The 20,200-nt window shown below is 41.3% G+C and overlaps 1 protein-coding gene across 16 annotated transcripts in view; it reads right to left on the reverse strand.

The window, feature by feature from the left end:
* Positions 1-1,111: 1,111 nt before the first annotated feature.
* Macf1 (microtubule actin crosslinking factor 1) overlaps positions 1,112-20,200 on the reverse strand; it is a 436,027-nt gene continuing 416,938 nt past the window's right edge. For 10 of the 16 annotated variants that reach the window (XM_045149530.1, XM_045149524.1, XM_045149518.1 and 7 more), the window contains 5 exons: positions 19,587-19,604; positions 15,847-15,964; positions 8,038-8,249; positions 3,339-3,468; positions 1,112-2,676 (listed from right to left, as the gene is read on the reverse strand). In XM_045149530.1, coding sequence (XP_045005465.1) covers positions 2,420-2,676; positions 3,339-3,468; positions 8,038-8,249; positions 15,847-15,964; positions 19,587-19,604 — 735 coding nt within the window. In that variant the 3' untranslated portion in view covers positions 1,112-2,419. The remainder of the gene's footprint in view (positions 2,677-3,338; positions 3,469-8,037; positions 8,250-15,846; positions 15,965-19,586; positions 19,605-20,200) is intronic. The other 6 variants (XM_045149529.1, XM_045149528.1, XM_045149532.1 and 3 more) reach the window with 1 other exon arrangement.

Consider the following 20,200-nt stretch of genomic DNA (forward strand, 5'->3'; position numbering starts at 1 on the left):
CTGAATTCAGAACAGTCCACTCTGGAGAGATGATGGAGGTCCAGCAGGTCCCACCTTTCTGCTGCCAGGCAGCCCAGAGGCAGAAACCAATTTGGGTGAAAGGCTATCCTGCCTGAAGTTCTGACTGCTTTGCTGCCCAATGCCATGAGGAATAAACACTGCCTGTGGAATCCATCAGGCTGCACAGTCCCTGGTCTGGACATTTGGCCTCAAGCGGCTCTGGCAGGCATGCATTAACATCTTGCTAAATTCTACTGTCGTGTGGCCTGATAACCAAGAATACAGATGGTCTGGGTTTGGACTTCTCACATTCTCTAGCCCTTTTCTCAGTAGAATTAGTATATTTGGTTCTATTTATTATAAAGCCAACTGAAGGCTGGAGGAGATCCAAGTGTCTGACTTCAACAGGAGTCCATTTGTGCCACTTTCTTCATTCTGTGATGGCATGGAAGTCACTTTCTCATATACCTTTCTACCCACTCATCAATGGAACAAGAAGTTAGGTTGGCCCAACTCCTGCATTCAGGCTAGATCCCCAGTGGACTCTTAACTTCACCTGACCCTTGTCTTCCACACTCCTCAGGTGAAGTATGTTTGCTTTCATCAGCAGTCTGCTGGATTAGCAAGAGTGGCTCAGGACAGCTACTCTCTCCAGCCCTGTCCACTGTAGAATGTTTTGGAACTACACGTGTGCAAACTAAGAGACAAGAGTAGCCAGAGGAAATCATCTCCTCACTAGGCAATTAAGATCAGTTGTGCAGTATTTAGCCACAAGGCGGAGTCTACAATTGCTCATCTCCCATGTACACCACTCCTCAACCAGCTTTCTGAAAGATGGCTCTGCAGGGTAAGAACCTGAACGGAGCTGCCTTTTTGAATGGTAACAGGTTGATTAATTTTGTTTCCACTTTTGAAATTCTATCATTAAACAGATATTTCAGAAATACTGTGAAAAGTTTGCCCCATGCTCTCAAACCTCAGGGTTTTGTGGTTCTAACACATACATTTGTCTATGTCTATATCTGTTTGTATCTGTTGAATACAGTAAATGGAGTGCTACATAATCTGTGTTAATAAACTGTTCCCTTGTTAAAATAAACAAGAAAAAAAATTATTAATGAGCTCTATAATTTATCCATCAAGATTTCTTGATTTGAATAATGTATTTAAGTACTACAACATTATACCTTAGGGGTAACATTTAAATATAAAGTAGTGGTTCAGAAGAAAATCAGGAATTACAAAACATTTGTTACTGCAAGCAATTTTAATACAAAAGTGTGTCTTGTTTTTAAACAGTTCATTGGTAGAGCTTCAGTTTCTGCCTCAATTAAAACCAATTGAGATAATCACACAGCAACATGGTCGGAGCTGAAGAACAGCAGCTAAACAACAGGAGCCCCAGACAGCTCCTTTGTGGTCTCTTGGTCAGCTGACTTTATTTACACAAAAAGACGGAAGCAAACGGGACTGGTGAACAAGTGTGCTGGTGAACTCCGTTAAAGGACGAACATGTTTGTCTTAGGTCCACATTTTCAGAATAGGCTCATGGAATTCATTCCTCAGTTTGTGGAAAGTTGATCGACCATTTAAATAAATAGCAAAAAAAAAAAAAAAATGCAGATAAAACAAATCTGTAATTCATAATGCCACCAAGGAATCTCCCTTGCCAAAGGTCTGGGTCCTGGTGAGCATAGGAGTTATTGATGGCCAGGCTGGACAGTTACAAATCAGTTTAAAACCCCAATGTTCAGACAATTTCTGAACAGTTTCATTTACCCCTGAATTCTAGCAGCCATGTGTCTTTAAACATCCAGTACTGAGACAGTATTGCAATGAACTCTTTTTGCTGAATCCTGTGCAAAAGCTATCTAGATGAGGTTCTGTCTGTTTGGCTAAAATTACAGGACATTACAACAATGGAAATGCAACCATAAGTGTGCTCCTTAGTTCTTGCTAAGTGAGGTGTCTGATTCACAAAAAAAGAGTTCCTTAAACACTGCGGAATTCTTATTTTTTTTTAATATAATTTATCTTGCTGAGATAGCAAGTCAAGTTTATAAAGAAAATGCATTTAGGAATAATCCTAAAAGATAAAGCAGGTTTATAACCCTGCACCACACAGAAACCCTATTTAGAGGCTTTTTTTTAAATACATATTCTCATCTTGGCCTTTTTTTCCTCTCAAATATTTCATTTCTGGGCCCCATCCATTACAGGGTTACCAGGAGGCAAATTTTATCTACATAAATATTCACATGAAAATAGTAACTTACAAAAAGGAAAAAAAATAAGGCAGCTTCATAACACAAGTATTCTTTTACACTTTTAACAATATAACTTCTCCCGTTTAGAATAAATATACACCCAAGTATGGAGCAGGATTCAACGTGGATAGTGGTGGGGTGCTTGTACAGTGTTATCGCTTGGGACCCGGAGTCCTGGGGGAGGCAGTGGTGGTCTTCTTAGACATGGTTGGGATTTTGGAAGGTTTGGTAAGCCCTCTTCTGGAGTTGCCCTGGCCTCCTGCAGTGCTGCTTTCAGAAGTGTCTGAGCAAGCTGACTGTGTCTCTAAGAGGTCAAAGTCAGAGGCATCACTTCCTCGGCGACTGCTGGCTCGACTCCCGGCTCGACTCCCGGCCCGACTCCCGGGGCGACTGGCGGACTTCTTAGGGTCTTGAATTCAAGAATAAAGCAGCAGATTTAATAAGAAAGGTAAGGGATGGACCCTCAAGTACCTAGATCCAAGGTTGCTACACTCCCTGTTCTGCTGTGTAGTGTGGAAGCATAGCCTTTCTGGACCTGCATTTCCTCACCTACACAGAAGCTGCTCAGTGTCCTGTGGCTTGTGAGTCTGCTGCAAAGCTTCCTGCTGCAAGGAGGAAGCATTTGCTCTCAGCTGCACAACCACCTTCCAAGCATCAAAAGCAGACTCAGGCAGCTCCTCAATAATCTTGGCACAGATGGGTGAGCAGCATGTAAGCAGATGGAAAATAGCGGCACAGGATTCTCTGAGGCAGGGTGTTACTCTAGCCCAGGCTGACCTGGAATTCACTATGTAGTCTCAGGGTGGCCTCGAACTCACAGTGATCCTCCTACCTCTGCCTCCCGATTGCTGAGAATAAAGGATTATGTCACCACAGCCAGCTTAGGATCATTTCTGACCAAGAACAAGAAGGATCCCCAGCATTGGGAGTGAGAGATTAGAGCTGTCTGGGCATCACCCCAGGTGCTAGCTTTCCCATCAGCAGCTCCTTGGGAAGCAGTGAAATACTGATGACAGGCTGCTGTTTCCCAACATCGCCCTCACCCCTCCACCATGCCCAGTGAGTACTCACCTGCCCGATTAGTTTTGGCACCTGTGGAAGCTGGAGAAGAACTATTGCTGGTATCACCAGCAAGAGATGTTCTGCTAGAATGAAAAGTTGGTGTTGGTCGTTTCAACTTGCTGCCTGATGATGGAATAACCTTCAAAACAATGAAAGATCATATTTACTTGATGAACACTTTGGCAGGAATTCAATTATAAAGGCTCTTTATAATTGATAATTTGAAAACAAATTAAAAGTCCGGGAAAACAAAGGTTTATTTAAACAGTGTCCTGGGTGATAAGATTTTGATGAAACTCAAAGGGCTTAAGTTCCAACTTAAAATTTCAAACTGTCTACTAATACCTTTATTTAAAAAATATTTTATTGGGCTGGAGAAATGGCTTAGCTGTTAAGTGCTTGCCTGTGAAGCCTGAGGACCCCGGTTCGAGGCTTAATTCCCCAGGACCCACAAGGGGTGCACATGTCTGGAGTTCGTTTGCAGTGGCTGGAGGCCCTGGAGCACCCATTCTCTCTCTCTATCTGCCTCTTTCTCTGTTTGTCACTCTCAAATAAATAAACAAAAATTTAAAAAATATATATTTTTACTTAAAAAAAATTTTTTTTGTTTATTTATTTGAGAGTGACAGACACAGAGAGAAAGACAGATAGAGGGAGAGAGAATGGGCGCGCCAGGGCTTCCAGCCTCTGCAAATGAACTCCAGACGCGTGCGCTCCCTTGTGCATCTGGCTAATGTGGGACCTGGGGAACCGAGCCTCAAACTGGGGTCCTTAGGCTTCACAGGCAAGTGCTTAACTGCTAAGCCATCTCTCCAGCCCAAAATATTTTATTTATTAATTTATTTGCAAGCAGAGACAGAGAGAGAGAGAAAGAGAGAGAGAGAGAGAGAGAGAGAGAGAGAGAGAGAGAGAGAAAATGAGAATGAGTGCACCACGGCCCCTAGCCACTGCTAACTAACTCCAGATGCATGCACTACTTTGTACATCTGCCTTTACATGGGTACTGGGGAATCAAACATGGGTCATTAGACATTGCAGGCAAGAGGCTTAACCACTGAGGCATCTCTCCAGCCCTGCTAATACCTTTTTACCTTGTTGACAAATTTCCTCTAAAGATGGACCAACCCCCCCCCCCCCCCGACTTAAGATGGTAAGATTACCATAGTTAAAATAAATATAGTAATGAGTTAAGGAAGAGAAATTCAAACAATCTTATTTCCTAATGTTTTGGGGATAGAAATTTGAAATACCCAGAGATTCAACTATTAGTCTAATCTCTGTCTCTAAGTAGGTACAACTCTAAGTCAAGATCTCTTATGAACCAGCCCATGTCTTCACTTCTCTCTTTGGAAATGAGTGGCGAATCCTGTTTCTCCCACTTCACTTCTATCATGGTCCCTTTTGTTCAGTCCATACTAGCCACCTGGGCCTCCTTTCTGCTGGTCCAATGGCCCAGGGAAGTTCCTGGTCTTGCCCTCTTGATTTTCACTCAGCCTGTTGGGTTACTGTAGAATTTTCCCTTCATCCCCAAAATGTATGGCCTTACCCATTTCCCCTCAGGGCTCTGTTGAAAGGATGAGCTTGTCAGAGTTCTCACCTTTCAACACCACTTGCAATTTGCTATCTTTTTTCCTAGCTGCTGCTCTGCATACACATCTCTGCCTGATGTAGGAGGTCCTGGCTTATCGCCTTTCTGTCCTACACCAACTCCATAAAAGCAGAACTTTCTTTAGCACCTAAAACTCTCTAGCACAGGAAGAAGGATTCTATAAACCCTTGTTGAATAGATGAAGTGTAACAAGAGTAGATTATAGCTTCTGGCAGGAACGGCACTTCTTACATGAACTTTTAAAGTCTTCTTTAAATGTCACTTCTGATACAACAAACCATTCCAATTTTTTTTGGGGGGGTAGTAAGTTGGGTCAGTTGTTTTCCAGAACCTTTAAGATGTTTACTTAGACAGGAAACTACCTATCTTGTTACATTTGTTGCATTTCTTTATAAAGGAAAAGGAAAAGCAAAAGCGACAGGAAGTGATCAACACTCAAGCAGGAACTTTCCTGGTCACCCAGGAGGAGAAGGCACCAGTTTCAGAAGCTATCTTTCCTGAGCACTGCTGCTGGGAGCCACAGCTCAGGAGTCCCTGGGCTGGGGTTTTAAGTCAGTACATGGGGGCTGGACACCAGTGAGTAAAGCACTTTTAGTAAAGTGAAATAAAAATTACACTGAGTACAAAACAAAAAGGCCCATCTATTAGGAACACATGGGAATTTACACTTCATAATTAAACATTTAAAATTTTAAAACGATATTTTCTTGAAGCTAGAGCCATTCATTACAGAAGAAAATCCAAGACCAGTAGGCTGAATCTTGGGGATTCGATGGTAGTAGGTTCCCAGATCATGTTCTCAACCAGACAGATTTCTGAACTGGAGTTTCAGCTGGGAGAGGGGTGGCCTAAAGCAGCACTTCACTCACAGCCACTGGCTTCTGTACCTCTCCAACTTCTCTGGCTGAAGCTTTGCCTGATGATTGGAGGCACAAGAACCCAGAACTTCCCATAGGAGCTAGATGCAAAGTATACTGCTCCCACACAAGCTGCTGGCATGCTCTGTTTCAGGTTTTGTTTGTTTATTGGTTTGTTTTTGAGAGACAGCCTTACTACAGTCCAGACTGACCTTGATATTGATTCTCCAGCCTCCCATATACTGGGCTTATAAGCATGTACAACATGCAGCCAAAGTAAAATGTTTCTGAAACACTGCTCTTACAAAAGTGTTTAGGCATTTTAATGACTGTGTCTGAACATGCTTAATTGCTGGAGTATTCAAATCAAGGCCACGGAGACCCATATGCGTAGGCCAAGGAAGTGGGAAGGAAAAACTGGACTCCCAGAGCAGTGGTCACGACACTGATACTGTGCTTGGCTGAAGAAGACAGCACCCATCCTTGGACCCATGTGGCAGTACCAATCACTCAAGGCAGGGGTCTTGCAAATCCTCCTCCTGTTCTAGTCAAAGACAGAACATTGGTGAACATGCACTGTAGTTGAATTTCAAGTGTTCATAACTCGTCTGTATACCTGACATTTGGAGACTCCAAGAGGCCTAATTATAAACAACATCACCAAGAATGATGATCATTAGTCATTCTGCACAATATCATGCTATAAGGTTTTTCAACAGTCTCATCTTAGGCATCTCTTATTTCTCTCCAATGTTGGTGAGGCCGAGTTAGAAACCCCTGAAAACAGTGGACCAGATCAATCAGCTGTGTCAGCAAGCTCTACAGAGATGAAGACACGACTTGGCTCATGTCAGGAACAAAGAGTTGGACAGGTTCTTGGCATGATTGAAGAACTCCTTGTGACCATGTCCCACTCAGCAAAGCCATACTCTACCTCAGGGCTGGACAGCTGAAGGTCAGGACAATGGCTGTCCCTGCCTTGGGTGCCAGCTTTACTGTTTACCAACCAGGGTTTGTCATAACAGCGAGAGAACTGAAGTGGAGTCTGTGACACGGAAATCCAAAGGGAAGGATGGGAACAATTGAAAACAGAACAGAAAGGGAAAAAAATTGGAAACAGAAAAAAAATAGAAGACACTAAATTTTAAAGAAACAGAAAACAAAGTAAAATGCACATCAGTCTAATGGGATGAGAGGGATTATGCAAAAAGGCAGCAGCGTTCTTCATACATAACCCACTGTAACAGCAACTTGATCTTATTAGCTTCAGTGGCATGGACAGGGCCTGGATTATCAAAACTAGTAACTGACACTGTGGATGGCTCAAAATCACACCGGGAATAAGAAAATAAATGTTTCTGAAGGAAGTAGACTGAAAGGATTTTTTTTTTTTTTTTTTTGGTAGGATCTCACTCTAGTCCAGGCTAATCTGAAATTCACTATTTAGTCTCAGGGTGGCCTCGAACTCACAGTGATCCTCCTACCTCAGACCTCAAGTGCTGGGATTAAAGGTATGCACAAACATGTCCAGCTTTAGAATGGGTATTTTAACACATGTCCTTTGAGAGTACCTTAAAAATGGTGGATCCACGGCGTGAGTTCAAGGCCACACTGAGACTACATAGTTAATTCCAGGTCAGCCTGGGCCAGAGTGAGACCCTACCTCAAAAAACCAAAAAAAAAAAAAAAAAAAAAAAAAAAGAAAAAAAAAGAAAAGAAAAAAAAACCAACCAAAAAAATAAAAAAAATTAAAAAATAAAAAAAAATGGTGGATCCAGGGCTGGAGAGATGGCTCAGAGGTTAAGGTGCTTGCTTGTAAAACCTAATAACCTGATGCACAAAGTGGCACATGCATTTGGAGTTAGTTTGTAGCAGCTGGAGGCCCCAATGTGCCCATTCTTTCCCTTTCTCTCTGTCAGGTATCATAGCACAGGCCTTTAGTCCCAGCACAAGGGAGACAGAGATAGGGAGATCACTGTGGGTTTGAGGGCAGCCTAAGACTGCATAGTGAATTTTAGGCCAACCTGGGTTAGAGTGAGACCCTACCTCAAAAAAACAAAAACAAAAACAACAAAAAATACTGGTGAATCCATGCACTACTGGGGCCCAGAATTCTCAGTCTAGGTTCTATATGTTTCTATGTTCCTGTTCTCCCTAGAATCTTTTCAGAGGCTGCCATGGTCCATGAACATCTGCCAAGGTGGGAATGGGGAAGGCAGCCAGAAAGGAAGTCAGTACATACCTTGGTCCCACTGGCTGGGGTGGCTGGAGAAGAAGGCATAGATGTACAGCTGTGGTTGCTCTGACTAGCACTTGAGCTTGAGCGGGTGGGAGAAGCTGCCCGGGAAGATGGTTTTGATCTTCGACCCCGTGATCGGAAAGGGGTCATTCCCTGAGATGCCCCTTCTGGTAGGATGAATTTCTCTCTAAGCTCGATGTTAGTTCTACCTCGTGCTAAAAAGGGAATGAACACATATGATGTCAGATAATCTTACAAGTTTATCTGGATGGTCACGCAGCTGCTTGACCCCATGATAATAGTAACTTAAGTTACAGGTTTTGAATCATTTGTGAAGTCTTTTAAATTTAGAATCATTCATAACTTATCAGCTTTGTCATGGTTCTAACCCACAGCAGACATGCTGCTAAAAAGATCCTAGCTTGCTACGATAAGCAAGTCTTTGTGAACAGAGTAACATCTGTTCTGCTGTCATGGTCTTGGTTTGCCACTACCCCCTGGGGTAGGCACACTGTAAGTGCTCAAGGTGAAGCAGATGCAGCAGGACACAAGCTGCCAGCAGAAATCAAAACTTCTTTTCTCTCTCATAGGACATGTGTACTTTTTGCTCAACTTTTGCAGGATATGTAATAGTGAGATAATGGAGAAGAATACATTAATGAAATCAACATCATCTAGACTGTTCCGTTTGACTTCAGTCAATAACAATCCTAAAGAAAGGGATTCAGGAAGTCAGGACAGTAAGAGGATAAAGACAAAATTATTAAGAAGTAAACATGTAGGGAGAGAGAAAGATTAAGACCATGCACAAAACTTGCCAGTGAGAATTTGTTAAGTCAAAAACTGAAAGCAGTAAGAAGCTGAGGGGCAACTGCAAGTAGGAGAGGAACATCGTGGTAGAAGAATCTGGAACCAGTACTGAAGGCCAAATAGATGCTGTCCCATGGCTTTCTGGAGCTGTAAGACCAGAACTTAAAATGTAGATTCAGTCGGAGATATAAAGTATAATCAATACAAATGTTTAATGTGAAAGACACTATTAATTTAAAAGAAATAATTCCTCTGGAACATATCCTTTAATTTCTCAGTAAAGATATCCTGAAATAACTTTTGATTTGGTTATTCACAATAGACCAACTTTTAGAATATATTTAAATATATCTAAACAAATATGACTGCTAGGAAGCCTGGAAAAGGGAACTAGTATGAATGAAATGTTAATCATTCCTTTTTCTCAACATATTATATGTTGTTAGTGAATAAAAGCATTAGGTTTTACAGTACCAAATTAGATAATAAGACCTTTGCACTTTACCCCAGGGTCTTCCACAGCCAGGCCCTCTGTTCTGGGCCTTGGTTTCCTCAGCAGATTGATTAGGCTGCTGGTTTCTAAGGGCCCAACCTTGTCTGGATGGTCTGTGACTTAATGGTCCCTGATGCACTCAGCTCCTTCCTTACATACTACAGTTTCCTTCCTTTTTAGGACTCAACACATTATGCCCCTCCAGATTTCTTCTTTGGCAATTGGTTCTCACCTGTACTCATTAGTAGATATCTTTCTCAAAGAGCATTTTCTTTCTTTTGTTTTTGTCTTTTTGGTGGTGGTGGACATTGGAGGGGAGGGCACAGGGCCTCCAACCACTGCAAATGAACTCCAGACTCATGTACCACCTTGTGCATATGGCTTATGTGGGTACTGGGGAATCAAACCTGGATCTTTAGGCTTTGCAGGCAAGTGCCTTAACTACTAAGACATCTCGTCAGCCCTCAAAGAGCATTTTCTTCATACCTTGGTACCTGAATAAGAATGCGTAGCACCATTAACTATGGGACCATGATCCACATTTACTTCTCTGCCTGTTTAAGTGCTGAAGATATTGATGGCAAACAGCAGGCATGCCACTGACACTGACTAATGAAATCACCTCCTCAGATGAGACTCTGACCCTCCAAAAGAACTATTTGTGGCCCTGAGTTATGACAAACTTTAGATATAATAATTCACTTTTAAGCAAACATCCTGAAAAAAAAAAAAAAACAAAAGCAGAAGATACAAGAGGAAGACTTTAAAATAGCAACTCAGTTGTGGGTAGCTACAGTTTAAATACTTCAGAGAGGACTTCTGGCTAGGTGTGGTGGGGCACACCTTTTGTTCCAGTTAGCTACTCCAGAGGCTGAGGGAGGGGATTTGCTTTAGTCCAGGAGTTTGAGACTAGCCTGGGTAACAGTAAAATTCCATCTCAAAATATACACAATAAAGAGGACTATCTATAATAATGAGTGGTAAAATCATGTTCCCAATTTATAGTGTTGTTATACGCTATACTGTACTTCACTGTCATGTGCATCTCTGTTGACAAAGGCATAGAAGCATCCACAACAGCCACCGTGGTCAGTATTTTTATTTACTTGCAATGGGAGAGAGATGGAGAGAGAGAGAAAAAAAAAGAATATGGGTGTGCCAGGACTTCTTGCTGCTACAAACAAACTCTAGACACGTATTACTACTTTGTGCATCTGGCTTTATGTGGGTCCTGGGGGATGGAACCCAGACTGTCAGATTTCATAAGCAAGCCTAAATGCTGAGCCATCTCTCCACCCATAAGCCTGTTTCCTACCTCAGATTTTCTTTGCCCAACCTCCAAGATGTTTTGGCCATGCTCTTTACAGTAAAGTATCACCTATACTTTCTATTCTCATCCTCCCCTCATCCCATGCAGACTTAGAACTCCACTGCTCCACAGAATTGACTACTTCACAGAGTTGCTTAATCCTGCAATGTAGGGGTTATCACTATTAGAATACTGGCATATCATTATTTCTTTGCACAACTGTATACATTATAGTATCAGGAATATTCCTCCATTCCACTAGTTATAGAAATAGACTCTTATCATATGGATGTCACTTTACATTACCAGCAACATGGTGCATTTCTAAACTTGTTTATAATTTTTATAATATTTTATCTGTGACAATTTAGAAAGTATTTTTGGGAATATCCTGGTATTTCCTTAGGATAAATTTGTCTAAGTGGATAAAAAAGTCAACTAACGTTGTGTAGAAGATTCCTCTGAATTGAAGTGAGAAAGAGGGCTCCAGGGATTCAGCAAGTCAAGTCTGGGAGACCTGAATCTTAAAAGTCACATAGCCACTCCCTAAGGTTATATTAGCTAGAAACTGAAACATCCCTTTGATTTTGGGGGGGGGGGGCGGTAGCAGGAGAGAAATTCCAAAGACTCACACACTCAACAAGTCTGGGAAAGAGTTGCAGGACCAACCCTAAGGCTATATACAGGGGTAACAACTGCTTGGGGATGAGAGACAATCCAATGCAGCTGCCTGCAAGCTGTGTGGTGTGTGCTCCAGAGACGCAGCATCTGTGAGCTATCTCCTAGACTGAGGTAGGCTTTCTGGTGAAGCAACTGCCTTTGAGCGAAGCAGCTATGGGAGGTCATCATCCAGGATAGGATGAGACTTCTGGTACAAGCTGCATTGAGTCATCTATTGCTCCTGCAAACCCTTACACTGTTCTGTAAGTAAGCCCACTGAACTCATTGGTTCATCAAAAATGGTTCTGATGTCATCATCCTTTGATCTGTTGTTTGTGTTCTATCTGGGGGAGAAAATGTGTTTGTGTCATCCTAGGGAGAAGGTTTCCTGCAACAAATATGTACCAGCTATGATGACATGCCAGCTCATTTCTAAAATGTGCCAAATCTACACAGGAGTAGCATATATAATTTATTCTGGTCAGTGCTTTGTAGCATTAAGCCTGTGTGTGCAAGTAAAATTTTACAATGATAAATCAGAAGATCTCTATGCTATTGTAATTTGCATGTGGGGACTTATTAACTGCTTCCTTAAAAAAAAAAACAAAAAAAAAAAAACAAGGGCTGGAGAGATGGCTTAGTGGTTAAGCGCTTGCCTGTGAAACCTAAGGACCCTGGTTCGAGGCTCAATTCCCCAGGACCCATGTTACCAGATGCACAAGGGGGCACATGCATCTGGAGTTCCTTTGCAGTGGCTGGCGGCCCTGGCATGCCCATTCTCTCTCTCGCTCTCTCTGCCTCTCTCTCTGTCACTTTCAAATAAATAAATAAACATAAAACAAAAAAATTAACCCTCCCCCCCTTCCCTGGCTTCCTTTTCTTGCTTATCCTTCCTCCCTACTTCCTAATTTTTTAAAATTTCAAAGTTTAGGGCTGGAGAGATAGCTTAGTGGTTAAGGAGCTTTACTACAAAACCCAAAGACTAGAGTTCGATTCCTCAACACCCATGTAAGCCATATGCACAAAGTGGCACAAGCATCTGGAGTTCATTTGCAGTGGGTAGAGGCCCTGGCACATCTAGTCTTTCTCTGTGTCTCTTTTTACTTGCAAATAAATAAAAATATTTTTAAAATGTCTTCAGAGTTTAGGGTGGTGAAAGAGATTTTGATCATAGTACATTGTCTATATTTATGGAAGTTGTCAATTAAAAAAAAGTTGGAGTGTGGGGGTGGGATGGGAGGGAATTACCATGGGACTTTTTTTATAATCATGGAAAATGTTAATAAAAATTTAAAAATTAAAAAAAAAGTTGGAAAAGTTTTCAAGTTTAAATACAAAATTCCTGTAGTGACTTTTTTTTATACCCTCCCCCCCCCCCCGCAAGGTAGGGTCTCACTCTAGCCCAGGCTGACCTAGAACTCATTCTGTAGTCTCAGGCTGGCCTCCAACTCATAGCAATCTTTCTACCTCTGCCTCCAGAGTGCTGGGATTAAAGGTGTGTATCACCATGCTAGGCATAATGACTTTTTGGGCAGTGCTGCAGGATGAAATTTGGAGCTGGGCGTGGTGGTGCACATCTTTAATCTCAGCACTTGGGAAGCAGAGATAGTTGGATCACCATGGGTTCAAGGCTACCATAAGCCTACTGAGTGCATTCCAGGTCAGCCTGGACTTGAGCGAGACCCAACTTTGAAAAACAAAACAAAACAAAAAATCCCAAAATAAAAGTGTGCAACCATGCCCAGGTAAATTGATTCTGTTTTATTTTGTTTTGTTTTTCTAAGTAGGGTCTCGCTCTAGTCCAGGCTAACCTTATCTACTCTGTAGTACCAGGCTGGCCTCAAACTCACAGGAATCCTCCTACGCTATGACTATTGGCTAAAGCAATACTTGATTTGAGATGGTTTATTGTTCCCAATAGCTAGGTAAATATGAGTTTTGTCACTAATTTTATGCTATCATCAGATAACATTCTCTATGGTCCAGAGGCCCAAAGAATGGGATGGAAACGAATGTAAGTTCTACTATAAGCAGTGCCTTAGAAGCCACATTAATGGCTTGAAGTCTGTGGCCCCTGCCCCCTTTGAGCAGGGTCCACCATGTAGTTCAGATTGCAGCTCTTCACTCTCTATGCTTCCCCTCTAGAATTATAGGCATGTACTACTATGCCTGGCAAGTTACTTGACTTTTTTTAAGTTTAGCCTTACAACTTACTTACTTACATCCACCCCAGACCTTAGGTCTTGTCCTCCTGCAATTGTTTATTTGACTAGAAGTAACTTATCCCACCTATTGCTAATACTGAAAACTGCTGTGTAATTTCTATCTCCTGTCAATAGACAGAAATGATTCCTAAGTTCCAGGAGGGCAATCTTGGAGAAAGACAGAGGAAAGTCTTACCTTCTTTGACCAGAAGGATGCTGAAAATGGCTCTAATGGTCCATAGAAAATAGCTACTAGGGCTATTAGGTGGCCCTCCCAAACTTGTTTCAAATTCCATGGTTTAGAGTAAGCTAAGCATAAAGCAAGCAACATTCTCCTTGGCCAACAGCACAATGTAATTTTACATAGAGCAGGTAGCAAATAAACAGGCAACCAAGATGCTACATGCAGTATCTCTTGTGCTTAATCATGTTCATGTGACAAGAAAAAAAATGAGACCTTGCTAATAGATGTGGAATACAATAGTTTTACTGAAATAAGATAAAAATGTTATGCTCATTGCTCCTCATTTAAAATAATGAAAGACTTTAAACCCTTTCAGAGTTTATAAAAAAATGTATTTTTAGCCAGGTGTGGTGGTGCACACCTTTAATCCCAGCACTTGGGAGGCAAAGATCGGAGGATTGCCAAGAGGTCACCCTGAGATGACAGTGAATTCCAGGTCAGCCTGAGCTAGAACGAGACTCTACCTCAAAAAAAAAAAAAAAAAGAAAAAAATTTTCAAAATTAATTAAAAAAAACTCTTTTCTGATGAGAATTATTATTACTTAGTTGTCATTCTTGTTGGGGTAATTGCAGAAAGAATTAAAGTAAGAGAAAAAATGTATGTACACTTGTTTTGTTCTAAGCACTTCAGAATATGACTAAAACTGCTTTCAGAGAGGTTCTATACCTCTTCTGCAAACATTTCCTTCTAGTTTTATAAGCAAGCCTTAATAACTACATCATACAGGCTGATCAACAACATACGCAAGGGGGCATGTGACCCTGAGACACAGCACAGTGGTCAGGAACACCTGCTCAAGAGCTGGGCTAACATTATTCTTATTGGCTGGCTGTCCTTGAGCAAGTTACTTAAAATTTGTATGCTTCAATTTCTTAGTCCATAAGATAGGATAATAGTGTCTACACCTCATAGGATGGTTATGAGGCATGAATGTATTCTTATTTTTAAAGTGCTTATGATACTATGCGGCACATAATTCTGTTCGAGTATTTACTATCTCAATAGGAAATGTCTTATGTCCCATCAACAGTAGTTGGAAAAGCAACAGTTTGGCTATTTTGAGCATTCACCAAGGCAGCAGATATCACAGAGCCAAGTGGTGTTACAGTTTAGGAAGCAAAGCCATTCTCAAAAGACCAGGGCGGGGAGAAGAGGGACAAAGCATACAAGCCAACCTATGGGAGACTGACTGGAAACCGAAGAGCTGGAATCAGAGCGCTTTATTTTACTCCCAGGATGGTGAACTAGAATAAAAAATACATAAACACAGAAGACAGAGACAGAGCAGGAAAAGCAGAAACCAGTCAAGAATGGCAAACTGGCAGACAGTTGGGGAGCCTCCTGTACACCCACATGCAGTTCTGCTAAGAGGAAAAAGGAATAGATATAGCTGATGCAGCAACCTGGATTTGGTCGGGTTCCCTTGCTGTAGTCCTCCCTCTGAGCTATCTGGATTTAGAGTCACTGGCTTCTTTTCCACTAGGCAGGGTGTGCCTTTTCCTACCTTCCAGGAAGACATTTCAAGGTATTGTGTAGGCAACCATTTGTCTCAGATATGTGAGAGCTGCTGACAGATGTCCTTTAAGTTCCTTCCTGATCAAAAATGGCCACTGGTCCTTCCTTGCATGGGAAGAGCCAATGTTCTAGCCAAGTTTTAGTCACAGAAATTATAGGCCAAAAATCTGAGGCTCTAAAGTACATACCAGGCTTATGCCTAGGCTGGTGCTGATGTAACACCCACTGAAACATTCTTTTCTTTGGAGACAGGCTCTCATGTGTCCCAGGCTGGCCACAAACTCACTAAAAAAAGGCAAGGATGACTATGAACTCCTGATCCTCCTGAGTACTGGGACTACAGGTATATGCCATTGTGATTAGACACACTAACATATTCGTAGTAACTGGCCCTGACCGCATTAACTTCTTCAGTTTTCTCTCCCCTGAACCTGAATAATTTGTACTAGATGAGGTGGCACTTGAGTACTTTAACAACAAAACAAAACAGGTACAGTCCACCACAAACCTGTCTCAGAAGTGTCATGAGCTGACTTCATATCCAACATGTAACTCATGCTCAGGATGTTTTCTTACCTCGGCAGGGATCATTTTTCACTAAAAATTCATCCAGGGCCATCCATCCTCCACCAACACGGACCATCACTGTGCTGCGCAGAATACGGACCAGCCGCAACTGCTGAGAATCCCCAAACTAGAACCAAGGGGAAATTCAATTAATGAGTACACTTTATAGCAGATCTTCCCCTCCACCCCAAAGCAGACTGTATTCAGATAGGAATGATAATGTGATAGTTTAGGGATAAAAGTACTACTTAATGGGTACATCCCTGCTCCCATACCAACAATGGAGAGGGAAAATGGACAAATATTTGCCCACTTTGATTCTTTTAAAGATTCTGCCCAAATTAGCACTCCCGCATTCTTAAAAAACAAACAAAACAAACAAACAAACAAACAAAACACCTTTATTTTCTGGGGTTGGGGGTCAGTTTCAAGGTAGGGTCTCGCTCTAGCCCAGGCTGACCTGGAATTCACTGTGCAGTCTCAGGATGGCCTGGAACTAAAAGCAATCCTCCTACCTCCGCTCCTGAGTGCTGGGATTAAAGGCACTCCCACATTCTGTTATGCTAACTTTTTCCTACAAGAAGTGGTGAGGGGAGTCAACTTCTGAATACAGTGTGCTCAAAGTTAAATGGACAACAGTAAATGCTATGTTCAAGCATAAGGAAACTCTTGCAAAGCATCATTATTACAAGCTTAGGAGAAATTTTTATTCTATTCTCAGGAGTCCACCCTAAGTATTCTTGGATTGTGATATTATCAGAAGAAAAGGTTTCTTTAGCTGAGCAAATGATTAGATAGCATTAACGTGTAATTGAAGGAGAAACAGAAACTGTAATCTTCCAATCATGATTAGAAACAATATTCAATAATCATTCTGGACCTCAGAACTAGCATGAGCTTCTGAAATTTTCTCTTTTTTTTTTTTTGCCTAACATTCCTACTTCCCAGTTCTATCTTAATATTTGGAGTTTCCCATTGTATAAAATTGCCCTTTCTTAAAATGAAGAGGTAACAAAAGGATAGCATATTAAGACTCCAAAATAAATACCAAACATTTGGTTAAGGAAATGGAATTCCTAAGATTAAAGAGAACATTCTTAAGGGGGTGGAGGAGAGGGGACTGTTTCATCACCTAAGTATGATTTTCAGTTATAAAGAAGAATCCTAACTTTGAAAAGAGAAAAGTTGAAAATATTAAGAAAGGATGTTTGAGAAGGACACATGACCAACTTTGTTCAATAATAATAAACTAGTAGCAAGTCTCTGTATTTCTTGGCTGGCCTATCTCACTGTTTGCAAAGGCAAGAAGACTGAGAAAGTTTCCCTTTCCTCCCCAGCCATTTACTTTTAAAACAAATAGTCCTCCACTATTTATCTCATACTTTTTTTGTTTGTTTGTTTGTTTGTTGGAGGTAGGGTCTCGCTCTGGCCCAGGCTGACCAGTAATTCACCATGTAGTCTCAAGAGTGGCCTTGACCTCACAGTGATCCTCCTACCTCTGCCCATGAGTGCTGGGACTTAGAGGCGTGCGCCACTGTGCCTCGTTGTCTCATATTTTTTAAAAAAATTTATGCATGTGCGTGTGTGTGTCTTGCCACTGCTGAGAAAGTGAACCCAGGTCAGCAGACCTTGAAAGCAAGTGCCTTTAGCTAGTGACTCATCTCCCCAATCCTCATACAATTTTTTTTTTTTTTTTTTTTTTTGTATTTTGAGGCAGGGCCTCACTCTAGCCCAGGCTGACCTAGAATTCACTATGTAGTGTCAGGCTGGCCTTGAACTCAGAGATCCTTCTACCTTGGCCTCCCAAGTACTAGGATTAAAGGCATGTGCCACCATGCCCGGCTCTCATAGTTTTTAAAGTTTTATACAAAGTGACCATAGTAACAGCACGGTAGAGTAGAATCAACAGTTGTGAGGGAAGATACTATTTTGTTGTCTTAAAAGGACCAGGTTTTGTGGATCACTGAAGCTCCACTAATGACCAAATCACTGCCTGGGGTTTTCTCTGGGTAAGGGAGGAAGAGGAGGGATACGCTGATATGTTCTCCAGCATGAGCAGCAACCTAGAGTACTTTATTCTTAGAATATGACATCCTGAAGCTTAATACACCATTGATCTTTTTCCCCTCACTTCATTTGTTTGAAATATTTTGCTTCTTTTTTTATTTTACCACAAAGCACTTGAGGCCATAGCAATGAGTGGTGGGAGGGCTACAGTAGCTCTAAAACTGGGAACCTACAGAGCAGTTTTGTGAGAGGCACAGAACTCAGAACCAGAGTCCTGGGAGACAGTAACCACTGTTTCCTTTTATTGTAGGGACCTAGGTTCTTACATAGTTTACATGCCACTGTCCCAGGGGCCTCATATATGAAATGAACTTCATAGAAGAGCTGTTGAAATCTTCTCTTGTTCAAAGGAGAAGTGGTAGAGGGTATCAGGCCGTTCAAGGAGCCCTAGTAGTAGGAATTATCAGGAGGTAGGCATGCTACCACAGTGCCTTTTTTTTATCTTGGGGATAGAATACAAGAACATGTTAGGCAAGTGCTCTATCACTGAGCTACATTACCAATCTTTTTATTTTTAAGTTTTGAGACAAGTCATCTTGATTTTGCCTAGGCTGGCCTCAAACTTGCAATCTTCACCCTCTCAAGAATTTGAGATTATAGAAGTGGTGGACCACACCTGGCTTGCAATCATTTAAAGTCAACTTGATTATTCTTTTTAAAATTATTTGTCTGTGTATGGGAATGCCACAGTCTCTTGCCACTGCAAATGAATGCATGTTTAACTTTACATGGGTGCCTGCGGAATCAAACTGGGCTGCTAGGCTTTGCAAGAAAGTGCCTTTAACCTCTGAGATCTCTCCCCAGTCCCCAATTTGGCTATTCTCATCTTTAGAGGTTTTAGTCCTTGTTCTCCCACTGGCCCAGAATATTACTGTGGTTAGTGATTACTGCAGTGCCTGGATATTGACTGAGGGTTTCAAATTAACTCTTAGGGTTTATAATTTCTTATCAGAGAGACAAATTTTATTCATGCACTTTCCTTCTACATTTGGAAGCACAGCACCCAAGAACCCACCAAAAAAGAAAAAAAAAAGATCTGAAAGGTTAGAGTTGCCAAGTGGAGTAAAGGCTTCCAATACTTTGTGGGATACTAATTCGATCTCATTAGATTTATTTTATTTTAATTTTTTTCTTTTTTATTTCTTCTTTTGAATGGTTGGCATCAAATTTTAGTAGCTATGATTTCCCAGGTACCTGATAAAATATAAGTATAAATAATGACAAATATTAAGGAAGTACTTAGTATTAAAATACAAGTAAGATACCTTAAGGACATATTACAAAACTTGTGTTTACTCTGGGATTTCCCATGTAGAAATAAGACCAGTTCGTGTTCTCTCTCTCTCTCTCTTTTTTTTTTAAACAAGGAATGGGTTGATACCATAACCTCAATTTTTTGATCACTGAGTGTAGTACATCATCATCATCATCAGCCAATCTAATTTTGAATGGCAAATTTCACTTCTTTTTTGTTACTGTTATTATTAAAGAAACATTTGTATCCTTTTGCTGCTAGGACAGCTTTGCGACATTGGCTTTGTCAGCAGTTTCTCCACTTGGTAAGACAACCAGATGTGACCCAGGCATGCTTCTGATTATGTCCTCTCCCCATAGCCAAGAACAGGCAACATCAGCTATAAGCCCATATCCACTTAGAAGGACATTTGCAAGGCACACTGTACCTGATTGCCGAGGAAGAACTATAGACAGTAAAGTAAAGGATGGAGGGAAAAAAAGAATATTTTTGTCAAATTAACACTAACAAACAGAAATCATATCTTGTTACCAGTCTTCAAACTTATACTGCTGCCCTTGTTTTTACTAAGCACTTGTCATAGAGATATGACTTTACAAATTAAACTTGAACTTTCTAATCTGTATTGTTCTTGCTAACTCATTTCTCTCATTAGCAATTAAAATCAAGGCTAAAAATAGAATAAAATAAAATAAAAAACAGTAACAACAACAACAAAAATAAAACCCCTAAGGAAACAAGAAAACCAAACCCAACATACAAGCACAGAATTACCAGGACCTCTAACTAAATACCCTGGGTTGGACTGAAGGCAGAATCACCCTGGTCTTCTAAGTAGCATGGTGGCATGTGGTGTACTCTCCCCCACCCCCCACTAGGTAGGGTCTCAGTGTAGCCCAGGCTGACCTGGAATTCACTATATGTTCTCAGGGTGGCCTTGAACTTATGGTGATCCTCCTACCTCTGCCTCTTGAGTACTGGGATTAAAGGTATGCTACACCATGCCTAGCTCTGGTATACTTTTAAGGACAGTTTTTGCAG

The sequence above is a fragment of the Jaculus jaculus genome, chromosome 5 (assembly GCF_020740685.1).
Source record: "Jaculus jaculus isolate mJacJac1 chromosome 5, mJacJac1.mat.Y.cur, whole genome shotgun sequence".
In the NCBI taxonomy this organism is placed as follows: domain Eukaryota; kingdom Metazoa; phylum Chordata; class Mammalia; order Rodentia; family Dipodidae; genus Jaculus; species Jaculus jaculus.